General features: G+C 45.4%; 1 protein-coding gene across 1 annotated transcript; it reads right to left on the reverse strand.

The window, feature by feature from the left end:
* Positions 1–28: 28 nt before the first annotated feature.
* On the reverse strand, positions 29–14,901 carry otud4 (OTU deubiquitinase 4). Its single transcript, XM_061253261.1, has 20 exons — positions 14,417–14,901; positions 13,910–13,993; positions 13,682–13,732; positions 13,027–13,073; positions 12,779–12,851; positions 12,598–12,679; positions 11,707–11,860; positions 10,466–10,535; positions 9,819–9,930; positions 9,668–9,732; positions 9,403–9,503; positions 8,704–9,048; positions 8,438–8,536; positions 7,921–8,071; positions 6,724–6,847; positions 6,210–6,256; positions 4,474–5,146; positions 3,607–3,936; positions 3,291–3,331; positions 29–3,179 (listed from the first exon to the last, which is right to left on the reverse strand). Exons 1-20 carry the CDS (start codon positions 14,555–14,557, stop codon positions 1,839–1,841), a joined length of 4,131 nt encoding a protein of 1,376 aa, XP_061109245.1. The 5' UTR covers positions 14,558–14,901; the 3' UTR covers positions 29–1,838.
* Between the last annotated feature and the right edge of the window lie 2,604 nt (positions 14,902–17,505).

The raw sequence follows: 17,505 nt of genomic DNA on the forward strand, positions 1-17,505 counted from the left end.
GTTGTGCATAAACAATGAAAAGCAGACATTTTGGTGGGTAGACCCTTTATTATTTTTAAAAAGTATGTGTTACGGTAACAAAAATGCAAATCTTTCAAGTAAACCTGACACAAGGGAGAATTTATACTGTAAAGCATGACACATTCAGCACATGGAGACGACTGCCGTCTGTACTGTTGAAGCTCAAATTAGTTAGCTGTAGGTAACACAGTACTTAACCGTCAAAGCCCAGAAAAAACAAACCACTCGCATGCATACACTCCTGATACAGCAGCCAGAAGGGCCATTGACTTTCAGTGCTGCTGCACCATGTTTGCCCTGGCCACCAAACAATGAAAATGTGCATGAAACTCAGAAACCTATTTTGTCCAGCCTCATGACCGTGTCAGGAGCCCAGATTTAATTTCACCTTACATTAAAGTAGTTTGTGCTCCCAGATCCACACTTCTCAACCAAGGCAGGGCTAACTCAACTAGTCACAGGGCCTGCTGTCCTCCATGACTGACTACCAACACCCAGATCTAGGGAGAATAGTTCAGTAAGGACTGTGGCAGGTTGAAACGGGCAGATTAACCACCAAGCTAAATGCATTCACTGTGGCTTTCGAGGAGCAGAGCCGTCGGCCCACAGTAAAGTGTAAATGAGGCCAAAGTGGACAGGAGGAATCAGTGCAGCAGTAGAGATGTAGGGTACGATCTCATTAAAACCAAGACTATTCTAATGTTAAAAAAAATATATCCCACTCACCAGCAACAGTTTGAAAGGTAGCTAGAAATATCTGGCATCTAGTGGCCCATGCAATCCAAAAATATTTAAAAAACCCATCATGGCACTTAGCATTCTCTACTTGCTCTTGAGCGGTTAAAACATAAGCATAGAGTACTGCTCTCCAATGTGAGAGCATCAGCGCTTAACATGCACAAAATCTTGCATATCACTTTCCAAAACAATTCCATTAATGCACACTGCAGTATTAGTTATTTAAGGCACTGTTATGGGAAGAGGTAGCACTCAATGGGATTAACATAGCTAAATATAAAAACGTGTAAACCTTGACGCAAAAGAAGCCATGACTTGCAAAGTAATGTCGCAAAAGCATGTCAGAAATTTTTTTTGAATATTTCTGTCAAAATGCAAATGTCAGTGATAAGAAAAAACGCATTAACTACAACTTCATTCCATTCTTTTCTAAATATCTTGTACAAGGGTCTACATGTCCATTCCCTATTATGTCAACAGGTATGCAGAGAAACCAGCTCCCCGTGTTGGCTGAGATGATTTGATATTGCACAATGCTACAGATCACACTCGGATGTGTAACTCGTCTGAACGCTTCCCTCAACACGAACCATGTACCTGAAAAAGCAGCCCTTCAGAGTGCAAGCTCTGAAATGTAAGAAGCAGTCGCCCTTCCTTAAAAATACACAACTTTAATCTTTATTTTTAAGTTCAGAGCAGTCTACTTAGTGTTCTTGCAAAGAATAAAAACTTATCAACGAAAACCACAAAACGTCAATTGAGTTAGGTTAGTCTTTGGCTTCGATTTCCAAATTTTATTAAACTTTTTGGAAGTGCAAACTATAGTGGTTTACAGATTTACAAACCTGTTCTTAAAGACAGATGGCAATAAGAAAAATAAAGAAAGGAAAGTCTAGCTCTAAATGTACATTTTCCACACACCGAAAAGAGATTCCAAGCGGGAAGGAAATTGAAAGCATTAGCGAAAGGAAAAAAATAAAACAAGACTCTACATTCCTATCGTCAAAACGTTTAAAAATTTCGATTTAGGAAAAACACAAACAGAAATGACAAAAACACTGCAAGTCGCGGTAACGTTTTTATGACTCTGCATAGGTGTTGCTCCTCTGGTTTCCGCCGGAGTAGCCAGCCTCTCGACCGTTGGAGTACTGATTGTAGCCCCGCCCCCTGCCCCTGTTGTTCGGTCCTTTGATGTTGGAGGCGGGATATCCGGGGCCGTTTTCCGCTCTCCTATCCCTGTAGCTGTAATCCCTCCTGTCGTCTGACCCTCTCCGCCCACGGTACCCTCTTCCTTCTCTCCACCGGCCGTCCCGATAGCCCCGGCCGTCCTCGTGGCCCCTTCTGGCTTTGTAGGTGCGGGCGTAGTACAACCTCCCGCTCTGCAGGGCCTCCTCACCTGGCTCCCCTTCCTCCTCCCACACCTCACTGGAGGAGTGTGGCGCTCCGTAAGCCTGGGGCTCGCCCATCTGCATCGGGCCCTCTCTGGGAGCTCCGCCCCCAGCCACGGGCACGGCTATATCACCCCTGTTCTCGCCGGCCGGGCCCTGATCGACCACGACAGACCTGCGATCGTCTCTCACGCAGACTTTCATCGCCGGCAGCGGAAGGCCCGCGAGGGGCCTTGGCGGTTCAGGAGTGGAGCGGACGTGCCCGGCTTTGCCGCCTCCCGTTAACGTGCGAGCTTCTCGCGGTGGACCCAGCTGTGCCGGCAGGCTGACCGGCGGAGGAGGAGGAGGGACCGTGGACAGGGGGACGGATTGCGGCTCCTGACCCCTGCCTCTTTCCGGGGCGGGGGCGGGAGGCCCCTCCGCGGGGGGGTGACTGACAGCTCTCCCGGGGGGGCCGTCGGAAGCGCTCACGTGAGGCACGGCAGCCGGGGCGGGGGCACCAGCGGACAGCCTGGAGACGTGGTACCCCAGCGTGACGGCGGGGTACTGAGGACCAGAGGGGAGATACTGGGCATGAGGGGGAGGAGGAGGGGTGGAGTACGCTCCTGGGTAGGCGTTTGGGCGGGGCCCAGGCCATGGCAGGCCCCCCAAGTGAGGGGGTAGGGGGGCGGCAGGCTGGGGGCTGTACCCCAGGGGGGGGCGCCCGTCAGAACCCAGCCCCAGGTCCGTGTGCTGGGGGCCAAGGGCCATAGCCATGCCCACCCCTGGCTGCACAGGACAGTGAGCGCGCTCAAATTGGGCCGGACCCCGGCCGCCCGTGGGGCCGTGTCCGTAGCTCGGAGGGGGTCCGTACCCCTCTGGCATCGGCATGGAGCCGGTGGGCATGGGGCTCATTCGGAAGGGGCCCGGGGGAGGGCCCTCAGGGTACCAGGACGTCAGGAAGGACACTTTGGGCTGCATGGAGCATGTCATATGGGCTTGTTGCAGCTGGTATAGGTATGAGTGGGGAGGCCATGCTGGGTGGCTGTAAGCCTGTGGGGAAAAGCAAATACTGAAGTAAAGACTTCCAGAAGGGAACGGTGTATAATACCCAGAAAAATCCAACAACCTTTGCCAACAACCGTTTGCACCACTTCATCTTACCTTGACACCCAGATTGAAGAAAAATCGCAGGATGCCAATTTCTACAAATAAAACATTCCAGCATTAGTACAGAGAAATATAGGAAACTCGCATGCGTTTACAACAGGGCTGCCCAAATCCTGGTCCTGAAGAGGTACCATTCTGTAGGTTCATTCCAACCCCTGCAAAGCACACCACACTGGACAGCTAGACATCTCGCCAATTAGTATAGTCCGAGGTACGAAATGAGGGTTGAAGTTAAAACCTGCAGGAAGGTACGTCTCCAGGAACAGGGTTGGAGCAGCCCCAGGTCACAGACCACCGCTGGAAGACCTACCTCGGGGAAGGTCCTGTCCGTTTGGCATGTAGCAGTACGGTGGCACGTTGACCATCTCTTCCTTGTCGTTGACGGGGAAGCCGGGGTAGAGTGGATCCTGGTAGAGTTGCGCCATTTGGTGGAAAGACAGGGGCGCGTGGGGGGGTAGAGAGGGAGAGTGCCCGTGAGGGGGTAGGGAGGGGGAATGCCCGTGAGGGGGTAGGGAGGGGGAATGCCCGTGAGGGGGTAGGGAGGGTGAATGGGCATGGGGGTGGGGGTGGGACAGGTGCTCGGGCAGCATCGGTGGAGTGGGGGGTGGTCCTGGAGCGATCCCAAGCTGGGACATCACGCCTGTTGAGCAAAAAAAGGAACCCGTCGGTCAACTCAATGGAGCACCAGTGCAACTCCGGGTTGGCTTATTCCAACCGCTTATTTCATCCTTCCTCGTCTCCTCGTTCCACGACTGACCCGGAAATAGAGGTCTGTCATTTTTAAAAGTGTGATAATCCGATGAATGCTCCTTGAAGGAGCTGGGAGGTTGTTCAAGGATTTTTGGGCAAGGAAATACAAACGTATCCTTTGTGTAAGTTTTTTTTTGGAGGATGTGACGTATACATGATCAACCTTGGGTCCTTGTGACTTCGTTCTAACATTCGAAGAAGCAAAGACATTCCATTTACCTAATTTATGTTGTTTTCTTGACTTCACCAAATTGACACTTGGAAGAATAAATAATGTTTCATTTGCCCAATGTCTCGAATCCTCAGTCCTCACATCCTGGCTTCCTTTCAGGGATGTGAGGAGCCAAGGGCGAGGAACGGAGGCAAAGAAAGGAAACGAGGAGGTAAGAACAACCGATTCCAGCAGCTTCTACGGGAGGGTACGTACCTGGAGGGTAGGGGCTGGCCCCGTTGTAGTGCGAGGGCTCCACAGGGGGTGTTCCGGGAGGGAACCCTGTCAGGGGCGCCGGGTCCCACTGCTGCTGGGGAGGATTGGGCACCACAGGAGGGGGAGCAGGGAGAACAGAAGGGGTACTAGGGGCAGCTGAGGTGGAGGATGGGGGTGGAACATGGGTAGGAGGAGCCACAGAAGCGCTAGACTGCATGGAAGCAGGTGGAGGTGGAGTAGGGGTACATGGAGCAGCAACAGGAGCAGATTCAACAGGGGGAGGGGCAGAGACAGGTGGAGAAGGGGCAGATGAAGCTGGAGTGGGGTCAGTAACAGCAGGGGGAGGGGCATTTACAACAGGGGAAGGAGCAGATACAGCCAGAGGGGCAGATGTAGCTGGACCAGGGGCAGTTACAGCAGATGTAGCTGGAGCAGGGGCAGAGGCAACCAGAGGGGTAGATATAGCTGGACCAGGGGCAGTTACAGCAGGGGGAGGGGCAGATGTAGCTGGAGCAGAGGCAGGGGCAGCTAGAGGGGTAGATGTGGCTAGAACAGGGGCAGTTACAGCAGGGGGAGGGGCAGCAGCAGAAGTGACAGTGACAGGGGTGCGGGGCTCAGAGGAATGTGGTGGAGCACTTTGAGCCCCTGAAGAGCAGCCAGGTTGGGCTGAAGTCTGGAAGAGATTAGAGAAGAAACGGCAAATTATGAGAAACTGATAAAATGGCTCCAATTAAATCCAATTAAGCTGTGGAGAAATGGACAGTCTAGTTCACATAAAACGTCCTGTATTTGCATTATTTATTTTTTTTTCCCTCTCCTAAAAATGCCTCTGAAAATGTTCATTAATGTTAGTCAATGACAAAACCAATAATCACCCAAGATTCATCATCTTGCTCCAAAAGCATCCCGGTCTTCTTAATTATATAACTTGTACCGTTCATATGGCATACAATCTGACATTTCCTATATGTGCTACATCAAAATACAAAGTTTGAAGAGAGAAGTGTTGATTTGCCAAATGGTATTTACAGTATTTAGCTCATCATGTTGATATATGGCCCTTAGGGTAGTTACCAGTCTTAATTCAACCAATTAGAAGTACAACACTTTCAGTTAAAGTACTTGATCACAGTGACTCAAGTTGAATACTGCATGTTATTCTTAATTCAAGGAACAAAAACAACCAATAAAGTCAGTCATACCGTTCATTCATGCCCAATGTTGCAAAAACCGGCCAGTCTAACAGGCGTTTAGCATGAACAGCTGTTTTGCGTTTCATAATGTCCTTCACTCCAGGACATTTTTGTACAGAAACTGGCCAATGATCATTTTTAACAATGAATATACGTTAAAACGGAGGCGTGAATAGCACCAAAAACACAATTGAAAAAAAATGCAGCCTAGACCGGCACAAGTTGATGGAATCACCCGATTTCGTTCACCGCCTGTGTCGGGCTGAAGTTGAATAGACATTGAGTGTTTACACGCAAGCGAACACCGGAAGATAAAATGTTCTTATTCGAGAGACCTGAAATAATCTCAGGCCCCAAACAAACATTTTAAAACCGGAAGACTTGGGGAGAGGTGCTTCTGCACCGCCAGGTCCTGCTCAGCAGAGGGCGACCTCTGTTCCAGCTCACCGGTACATTAGCCCATTTGTACATTTCAGGGATAGAAATGTCACTTTCCACAGCAGAGGTACAAGCGGGGTACGATCAACAATTTCCAGAACTCACCAAGAGTTTGTTCTTCTCCTCCCTCTGGGCAGGTCTGACAGAATTATCTTTTGGAGCAAGAAAAGGTATCTGTGAGACAGTTACAGAGCAGGGAATGTTTACATTATATTTAATTTAGCAGATACTTTTATCCAAAGCGACATACAAAAAAAACGTGCATACCAAGGTCATTAAAACAAACCACAGAACAGGTCGGATAAGCAAAGACAATTCATAAAGAAACTGTTGTACAGCCATGAACATTATTTCCAGTACACATGGCAAATAGGTCAAGTAAGGAAGGAATTAGGACTAAATACAGTACCAAGATAAATACAAGTGCAAATGCAAATGCAGGACAGAGTCAAGGTACAGTGTAAAGAGATGAGTCTTCAGACTGCGGTGGAAAATGGCCGTGACTGAGTGTTCTCCATTCTATAAACTGCTAGCACTGATGGGAAATCAGTGCAGTGGTCAGAAGTGTGCAGCAGCAGATGCTGAGGAGAGGAGAGGGCATGCATGTGCACAGACTCACCACCGTCCTGGAACTGCTCCTGAGGGTCCCCCTTCCTCCTGGAGCCGCGCCTCTCCCCGGCCTGGGGGGTCGTCCTTCTCCCCGCGTCGTTGGCCTGATTGGCAGCTCGGGAACTTCCCTGGCTCTGCTCAGAGAAACATGGCTGCCCTCAGATTTTACACTCCTTTTAAAACAGGCAACTTGAGCAATGCCTGCTAACAATCCACAAGAATTCAATTCAGTAATTCAGCATACCAGTTTTTACAGAAGACTCACAAAGATGCTTTACTGACAAACAGAAGGGACTACACCGGGCCTGAAGCCCCAAATAGCAATCAAGAGGTTGTAAAATGTTTTAAGAAAATCCATTTCAGCAATTCAAATACAGTTTACAATTCAATGACATGCAGTTATTGCACTTTTCCCTGTGGCACTCGATGCCCTTACCGAATGAGCCACCCAGCAGCTAGCATTGAATTCTTGAAGAGTACGGAGGTTAAGAAACCAGTGTAATGGAATCATATCATGATTGTTGAATGTGCATATAAATGATACCCACAGCCTTATTATCTTAGTCTAGTAATTAATAGCATTTTACCTTCCCGCATGTCTTGCTAAACAAGTTCGATAAAAAAAAAAACAAAGATCTAAAGGTGCCACTGACAGTGCTTCTACACAGGGACATGTGAACCGGTGAATTTAAAGGCATATTATCCAGGACTATTTCAGCCTTGCGGTGGTCCTGCGTTTACAATCAAAGAAAAGTCTCCACCTCAACCTCAACCCCACCCAGTCACCTAACTTACTTATTTTCCAAATCACCGTTTTCCATCTGTACATCTCAATTTTTTGATAGCTATCGCCAGCAAGGAAAAGCACTCCCAAGGGTGGCTCTGGTTTTTGAACGAGCCCCATCGGCCTGTGGATTCACTTGGCTGTATTTTGCTTCTCCACCTGCACCATTGCAGTGGCATTAATCCCGACCTGATCCCACCCCGCGGGCTCTGTTGCCCCACCCAACCTCCGCACACCGCAGAGAACACCACACCTAGAAATGTCCCAAACGCATTTGCCAAACAGATTGGCGGTGCATTACAGAGGTGTATTGGCACGGCGATTATAATATTTCCAAGATACAAATCCTGCATAGTGCGCCTTTAGTAACCCGATCGTGTGCACCTCCCCCGGTGCGCCTTCTCAGCAGGAGGAGAGACTCACCCCCAGAGCGGGGAAGCTCCTCTCATCGCGCTGCATGATCTCCAGGAGCGCCTGCGACTTCTGCTCCTCCGCGCGCGCCAGGCGCTCGTCCGGCGACAGCCCAAAGTGAGGCTCCTGCGGCGGGCCGCTGGGGGCCCCGAGCTCGCCCTTCCTGTAACGGGACACCGGCCGTCAGACCGTGCTGTGCTGTGCCAAACACGCCAGGGTGCTGTGCCAAACACCCGTGTGTCCATTCACCAGAGCGTGCCCATTTTAGCCTACTACACCCACACATAATCATCATCCCCTGAACTGCTTGACAGCTCTCCCAACCATTACAATCGTCATTTATCTGACTATTTTATCCAAAGCAAGTTACAGTTGATTAGACTAAGCAGGGGGACAATTTCCAACTGGAGCATTGTGACTGGGACCTTCCAAGCACCTTATCCACTAGAGCAGTCCTACAGCATGAGTGGCTAAGATGCACAAAATCAATGACCCCAACCCCCCACAAACCCCCCCCCGCCTGCAGTACCTAGAGGGACCCTTTGTGGAATTGGGTTTCTGGCTCTTCAGGGATACGTCCGATTGAGGTCTTGGTTGTTGTATGCATCCATTTTTCCAGTCTGGGGATCTAAGCACAAAAGCCGTTTAGCCAAAGCAGCAGCAACGCACATCTCGAAAAGCTAGAAAAGCCACCGAGTTCCATTAGCAGGCGTGGTTCAGGTTCTACAGACGTATCATAAAAACGTAAAACAATGTGTCATAAAGGCCAGTATGTGTCACCATGCGCTGCCGTACCTGGCTGCGGCGCGTGTACTCCCGTCTGCTGCCAGTTCCTCTACGGTGGCCTGCGAGGGCCAGGAGTTCTGCTTGTGCACCCGGGCCAGGGGTCCCTGGAGGGTGGGCGAGCTCTTGCCTGGTTTCCTGCCGCCCCGGCCGTCCCGCTCCGGAGGGGTGCCCTGCACGGGGGTGGAGGTGGCCCTGGACCGAGGCGGGGGCAGGTCGGAAGGCCGGGGGGCTTTGCCTGAGTGCTGCCCGTTACCGTTCACCAGGCTCAGCCTCTTCCCCTTCTCCGCCACCGTGCTCCATGACTCCCCGTCCGCAGAGGACGTGGGCCGCAGGTTCCACAGAGGGATGGAGTGTCTACGCGTGAACACAGACACACACACACCAAGTACTGAAATCAGTCACCCTGACCTTAAGGACTACACAAATTACCACCTCACTCACCAAACAGGAAGACATTAAATAAGAACTAGGTAAAAGCAAAGTGAAAAGCCCCTTACACTTGAGTTTCACTTTCAAAGACCAGCAGCATTAAAACAAAAATTATAAAAAACAAGTCTGTTAACTTTGGTTCATCCTTAGTTTAATTTTTAACTCCATATCCCTGAGAGCCATGTGCATAATTACAGCAAAATCTAAAAGTGGGACAGTGCATGTGTGTGTGTGCGTGCATGTGTGCGCAGTGATCATGAGGTTCTAAAAATGACATACTTCTTTCCAAGTTCTTCGATAAACACGGTGACGGGCCCATTGTCGGGATCCACCGCCTGGATGTACGCGCTGTAGAATCGACCTGTGTTATCCAAGCGCACCTGTAGGGGGCACACAGCCTATCAGAGCGCTGAGAACAACAAAGCAGGAAGCGTACGGCGTGAAGCAACTTCTACACGTCGAGAGGCAGACTGCTCAACAATTTAAAAAATGTTTTAAATATATTCATATTATGGTGATGACCCACACCATCATGAAGACGCACCTTGCATTTATCCCCAACTGTGTACTGCATTCCCGCAGCGATGCAGAAGTCACGCTTTTGCTGAGCTGGATAAAACAAACATAATCCACTAGCACCTCATATTTACATTAAAAAGCAGCTTTATGGCACATGAATGCGGATAGTTCTGTACCTCGCTGAGACCTCAACCAGACGTCGTACTCCACATTTCTGAACAGCGTGGGGTTGAGTGACCTCTGAACTCTTTGGGACAGAGTGGACCTCGACTGATGAGACTTTGCAGTCTGATGAAGTGGCGGGAAAAATAACACGGAAATGGTGTGAACTTGGACATAAAATACTCTCGATATTAGCTGTGATTTTCCTGAAATCTTCCTGAACAAAATAAATCTTCCCCACAAAGAAACCTTTAGAGGGAGGACATTTGATGCAAATTTTAAATTTCAGTCATAAATATTGACAAACCTCTACTGAGAATTATAATGATAGAAAGATGTTGTCTGTACAATGCAGTTTTAGGGTGTTAAAATGATTTGAGTCAAAAGGACTTTCTGACTCAAATCTTAAACATATCAAATATCCTTGTTCTATCACCATCATTATGTTTTCATAATTAACCTTGCATATTTACCAAGCCAGAAGATGGACACTTAAGGTTAATCAGCAAAAATCATATCAAATGTCGTATCATAATATTATAAATGGCAGAAATATAAATGAGTGCAGTTCAACATTTCTAGTGTTATTTCAAATGGCAAACTGCATAACAGCAGATGTGGGCTGTGATAAACCAGAAAAAGGCAAATGAGACGTCTGTACCTTAGAATGCTGGTCATTGTTCGAGGACCTCTGGTTGTTCATGTTGGTGGGAACAACTGCATCATTGGGCCTGTAGATAAACAAAACCACCCGTTCCCATTCCATATCCATCAGTCAACACTTGCATGAGAAAAAGAACAGACCTCTATGGCAAAATGACAGGTGACAAAAAGCTTTCATGACTCGACAGACAGATTCAAAATGTTAAACAGATCTCCGCTCACGGGCTACCATTTCAGTACGAATGTAGAAAACCAATGAACATTAAATCAAAGCTTGCCTTTAAGAAAATAAAATAGCTTTAAAAAATAAAACTTAAACTGAAAGCAGAAACCAATAGCAGACGAACAAAGAGCATAGAGATGCTGAACTAAAGAAATGGAACTAAAGAGGAGGGTTAAGGCTAGTCAGCTGGTATTTATCAGATACCGATGAAGACTCATTACCCTCGTCACTGGTCATGACCAACACCTGCTGCAGACCACGTTGCCATAGCAACACCTCAGCCTGGGAACTCCCAGAAACCCCCTCTCTTTTGCAATGTCCCCCTTTGGGGTATGGTAATTGGCAACAGCACAGTTAACCAGACTATCGGAACAGATCCAAAACATAACCATACAAAATGTATCTATGTGAAACTAGCCCAAATACTACAAAACTGTTTTTCAAGCCTTGGTGAAAATTTATTTTTCACAGCACAGTGCAAATATTTAGTTTAGAATATTGTGTCAATTTATGCATTTTTTCCATTTTTATGGTGGCTCACTGTACACCTTAGGTATGCATAGTCAGGCTGATTACCACTAAGTTGATTATACAAGCTAGAAATGGCCACCTCATTGTCCCTTCAAGGTGAAGCGCCACACAAGCTTAAAAAAAGGAAAAAAGCTATAATAATGCTTCATTGTTCTTTGATCTGTTTAATTATTATGCAGGTAAATATTCTGTATACAAATACATCTATACAACAAATGCTTATAAAACATTTGCCTTATGCACCAGAATGATGGAAACCTAAATTAGTCCACCAGCAATGGGAAGGTTGCCTACCAGTTGATTCTGTGCATTGCCGTTATAATGAATGAACTACATTTGACATTTTCCTTTAGCAAACATCATTACGTAATTCTCAAGAGCTTCAGAGGAACCAAAACCAACCGCCTGCCACAGAACCAAAGCCAGCATGTTGACCCGCAGCACATTCGGGCTCCTCGAACACAGTGCGGAGGCCCGGCTCTCACCAGAAGTCGTCCTCTTCCTCCAGGTCGGACTCGTCGCTGCTCTTGCACTCCCCGTGACCATCGTCCCGGCCGTCCTTGCCGCCCCTGAAGCCCGCCAGCACCACGTCGCGGTCCACCCCGTACACCTTCTCGTACAGCAGCTCGTACAAAATGGCTGGAGGCCCGGAGAGACACACTCACTACACGGCTTTCCGATTGCACTTGGCCTCAGTGTTTCCCCATCGCTGAATTTACAGCGACAAACCAACGCTTTCGGACTTGATCGTTACGGGGGTTTGAACAAACAAAACAGGATTATTAAAACAGCTGTAGAGATGGATGAGTGCAAGTGGATCGAAATCTGAATTTCATATTTTTGTCATGAATTTGATTATTGCATTACCGGCTTTATGCGACACTTCAAAAGGTCAAGAAAAAAAAAGAACCGGGAGTGATTAGTGCAGAATACAGCAGACCAAGACACTTTGCGGTACAGATGCTCTTACCCAGAGTGACTTGCATAGCTTTTGCATTTTCTTTATCCATTTATACAGCTGGAATTATGCTGAAGCAATTCAGGTTAAGTGCCTTGCTGAAGGAAACAATGGCAGTGCCCTACCAGAGAACTGCACCAGCCACCTTTGGGTTACAAGGCCAGATCTTTAACAGTCATACTACATCACCGCCCTCCTGATACTTCCAATCAACAGAGGAAGCAAACTACTGTCCTAATGCATGTTATTCACCAAGCTCTGTGCAACCAATACACACATAGATGTGAGCAACTTCTACAAAAAAATATGTGTTTGGTTTCAAAGGGACCATTTACACAGATTTAAAGAGAAACGGCCAAGTGATGGTGTCCTGACACTGCACCCGACTGTAGGCAAGTCAAGGGCACACTCCACTTACACTGGCAGAGGGCAGCCTTGTTCACAAACTCCCTGGGGTAGACACTATCATAATGATTCCCATTTAGGAAGCACAGCCGGACCTAAGGGGAGCAATACAGGGAATTATTATTTCGTTTTAAAGAGCAATATTTTGAGTACTTGTCTCCATTACTTTAAGAAGCTTGTAGTATATGAGATACCTTATCAGAAAAGCTGTTTTCAGTTATATTCACAGGCGGCTTTCCAGGTTCCTGAAAGATGATGAAATCATGCCTGGAAAGAGGAAACAGAATGTCAATAAAACCAGTTTGGGGTTGTATGCCAGTGTGCAAATATAGAAAATGAGTTGAAAATAACCGTGAATTTACATTGATAATATATGAGGAGCATACAGAATAACGGCACAAAATATGGTTACTAAAGTCTGCTTTGTTCTCTCTTGACTTACCTATATATGACAGCCAGTGCACTTATTTCAACTTCTCCAACCCAGTTCTGCAAATAATAAAACGTGATTACCTCAGATAAAACAGTGAAACTAGTCTAGTGTATTGGTAAACGTAGCTGGAGAACAGTGTTGCACGTGACATCAATAGATACTCTACGGTGCTTAGTAACTACATTCTACACCTTATTTGATGCGATCACGGATACTAATCTCTGATGCAATCCATTTGCAACCGATAATCATAGCATTGGAGGCGTCGCCCCCTCCTCATAATAAAGCAGACCGTGATCTTCATGAACGGCACGACATTTCAGTTTTAGATTCGCATTTGAAACCAATCGTTCATACAACTCCTATGCGGAACTGGAAAGGCTAATATCGCTTTTTAAGCATCCCATCTCAGCTCAAGAGACTGGCGGAATTCCGTCACATTAATCTGATGGACCCGGCCACCGAGATGCTGCCGATGTTAATGCCATGGAAAGGCCGAGTTATAGAGGTGGAATGGAACAATGGATACAATTACATCCTTCCACATCAGAACTGTGTAAATCGAAAGAAAAACACTAAATGCACAGAACACTACACCAACATGTTGCTTATGAATCGAATAGAAATGGGATGTAATGGGATTATGGCATCGCGTTTGGGTTACCTGTGGATCTTCAAGTTGTTGTAAGTACTCTTCAAAGTTCCCCTCAATGAACTAAAGTGGGACAGACATACGAGTTAAATTGCAGATGTTCACAAGATGTGAAATTACAAATAAAAATGTACATTAATATGTAAAATACAAATCTACAAAATATACAAATATAAAAAAGTGGCAAATATGTGAATATTTCTGGGAGTAGTTCCGTCTTTCAGTGTTAATGGGACCTACCGACTCGTATTTTACTCTGTTCTTTTTCAAGTAATCGACACAGGTAGCCCGCACTTCGGTATGTCGACTTTGGCAACGAAGTACCTGCAAGCGAAACAAAAGAAATTACTTTACGAGGCATGTTAGCTTGCGAACTAGCCACTCCATCAGCTAACGTAGCTACGATGGGAGCTTTAAGAACTTGTAAAGCAAATTTAACTAGCCAGCCCATTTAACATTGTCAACCCAATAAAAGCAAAATATGCGGATACCTAGCTACGTTTTAGCTGCTTGCGATCTCCAATGTCCATATTATTCCAGAAACAATCGGTGCGCGAATTCAATGCTAGTTAGCAAGTCAGCAAGCTACGTAGCAAGACAGCCAACAAACGCGCGACCCCCACACGTGGGTATCTGAAGGTTGTGGGCTTGCTATTTAACATAGCGTGCTACCCACCAAGTTTGGTTACAATTGCCAGCCGGCCAAGTTAGCAAATTCCAGTGAGCACTGATACTAGCCCAACCTACCTGCTCGGCGACCGCTCTAAACAGACAGGAGCCGTCTTTGGCTATTTTCTTCCGATAAAACCCTTTTGACTTCAGAAATTCATCCATTAATCTTTCCACACCATTGTCGCTGGTCTGCATGTCTCCCGTACCCCCTTCCATTGCGATCTTTGGCTAATCGTGCTTAAGCCAAAGGTTTCCTTCGTTTGATTGTCTTTACATCCCAGTTGCAGCTTCTGTCTCCAGGAAATGCCGAAACCGAAACAAGTTTTGTTTCGTTTTCATGAAGACGTCGGTTTCCAAAGTCCGTATCAAATGTAGATAGCTAGATAGCAACCATCATATAAACAGATCTAAATGAAGTCAGCTATGTTGCATTAACATCGGCCAAGTTTGGTGAGCTCTGACCGACACTTTGCTAGCAAGCTAACTAGTTATCGTGAGTCCAGCAGTTTCTAAAACGTCCCCTAGTGTCCTGCCTTGTTTCAAGCAGTTTTGACAGTAGTTTCGCAGCTGGGAAATCAATATAATGAACTCTGGGAGTTGGAGGCAACTGCACATCTCCAAAGCTAAGATACGCCTTTCCACTTAAGAAAATAAAACTACACGCCCCAATCATGCAGGCAACACTCATAATCTCAAACAAAACGATTGGAAATTATTTACATTATTTATCACACATAGTTCATTGATAAAATTATGAATAAGAATATATTGTAATAAAAAAATATAATAGAAACAATCTTTTTCCCCCTAAACGGTTAATCCTGTCTGCTCTGCATTCGCCAATAGCTAATTTTAGAGTTGCTTGACGAAAAAAAAAAACGAAAAAAAAACACACTGTCAACTAAATGGTTGAATGATCTAAAAGATAATTTCATATTTTGGATAAAAACTAATTCCCCAAGCATACATACTTGTTTGTTATATTATGATTGCTGATTTTGGAAGTAGAATCTGATTTTTTATGCATATCATCAATATAATTATTAATATATTCTTAATGATACGTAGCCTAACTGTCAATGTCGTTTATTGTCGCTATTTGTTGTTACATCATATACAATATAATGTAGCCTACCTTTCAATGTAGATAAGTTTATAATGTAGATAGGCTACAAAAGAAATTTAAAAGAAACTTCTCCCAACTAACAAAGTGCAATAAAAAGCTGATATATTGGACAATTGTTGGAATTATGGACACATTTTTACTCCTTAAAGCATTCCAAGTGCAATATGAATTAATGAAATAACTCCTTAATTTTTCCCAAGAGAACTTGAAGGTTACTTGCCCCATATCTACTAGAGATTTTCAGAATTTTTTATATCATGGAAAAATAATAATGAATTATTTTTGGTTTCCCCAAAGTCTGGGTATATTTCTTCTGTATGACATGAGCAACGCATGGACAGAATCCCTTCCAAACAGAACTGAAATCTGTAATCTCTAAAAGTACTGTACAAAATAGTTTCGCTTCCAGATTAGAAGTGACTGGCCATATTGGTCAGAGCAAAGAGGACAATTATTGTAGTTGTTGTATATATGTGCAGTACGTACAGATTGAGAAAATCCACCTAATATGCAACAGGAAGATGCATAGAAGAGATGCTGTTGTTGTTGTTCACTTCTTGGGGGCAAGTAATAAGGGCCCAGGCCCACTGTTCTATGTATTCACCCAGTGATCCTAGCAGCTACTCTGTTCTCTGCAGACACAACCACACAAGTGTGTCTGCCTGACGGGGTGCAGCCCACCCTCCTGGCCTCTATACCCTGGGAACCATTTAATACCCTTTTATTATTATTATTATTATTATTATTATTATTATTATTATTATTATTATTATTATGTTAACATGGGTTAAAGCATCCTGCTAAAACAGTAGGTTTCTGAAAATATGACGCATAATATGACCGAGACAGTGCTGAGACATTCTGTTTTTACTTCGCAAATAGTTAGCATCAGCCCAACACTGCCAAAGGTAAAGGACACTATATTACATGTCAGAGTTTGTGTCCGAGTTTGACATAATTGTTAAGAATGGTACTGATTATTGTAAAATGAACTTGAATGGTAAAATATTTGACCCTAGATATTTGGTCTAGAATGTATGAAAATGATGCATGCCACTAAAATATTTGTAGCTATCTATAAAATACAGTAACGAACTTCAGACAAAATTTTACTTTACGTTACTGTTGAGCTTCATGAAGAAATTAAGACTTTTTACAAATTCAAATATTATGGCATGAATGTTTTTAGCCATCCATGAGAAATTAAACATATTATATAGTAGAATATATCTTATGAGCCTATACATAGTTATGTATCATGTGTAGCGTCGTACATTTTCACAGATGTCACGATGAAAGCTTTTCCGCTGAAAGCTCTGAGTTCTGTAAAGAGCCTATTGTGCTATCATGCTGTGTGAAAGTTTTCATTTCTAACAACATTTTTTTTTTTTAAATGGTACTGGGGAATGTGATGAGTGCAATCAGAAATGAAAGATTATACTTTTTGTGTTTGATTATTTCACATATCTCAAAAGTCATGAGAAGGTTGTGCTGTCGGCTACTGTGATAGGCCTGCATTGTCTTATTTGAAGAAAAGCAAATCATTTTAGCACTTTTCAAAATGGAATTGGACCGAAAAGTAATCATCACAAATGGGAAATCTGGGGGTTTTCGCTCTGATGTTTTCCCAGAATTCCCAAGAAGCAGGAACCTTTAAGTTCTCTGAGAGCATACATGCATTCCTAGAATTTGGCGGTAGGGGGTGTGTCGCACTGCTCTAGTTTTGGCGGTAGACTCCAGTTTGGGAATAAATCGAACGTACTCGGCTATCTTCGCCAGCTCACGTGATGCAGTCCCAGTTGTCACTCTAGTGCAGGGCCTCGCGCTTCCTCGATGGTGTTGTTTTCCCAGCTTCCACATTCACGTGCAGCCCACTCTCGCTCAGACATGCCGTCGCCAAGTACGTGACGTCACTAGCACTTCTACTATGAATCCATTCGCTCGTTCTCCTCCGCAGTTAAGCAGATGTGAGGGTTATCTAGTCCCCCAACGTTATGTTAAGAACTTTGTAACCCTGCTGCTAAATTTTAACAGACAA

This window comes from Conger conger, chromosome 8 (genome assembly GCF_963514075.1).
Source record: "Conger conger chromosome 8, fConCon1.1, whole genome shotgun sequence".
Classification (NCBI taxonomy): domain Eukaryota; kingdom Metazoa; phylum Chordata; class Actinopteri; order Anguilliformes; family Congridae; genus Conger; species Conger conger.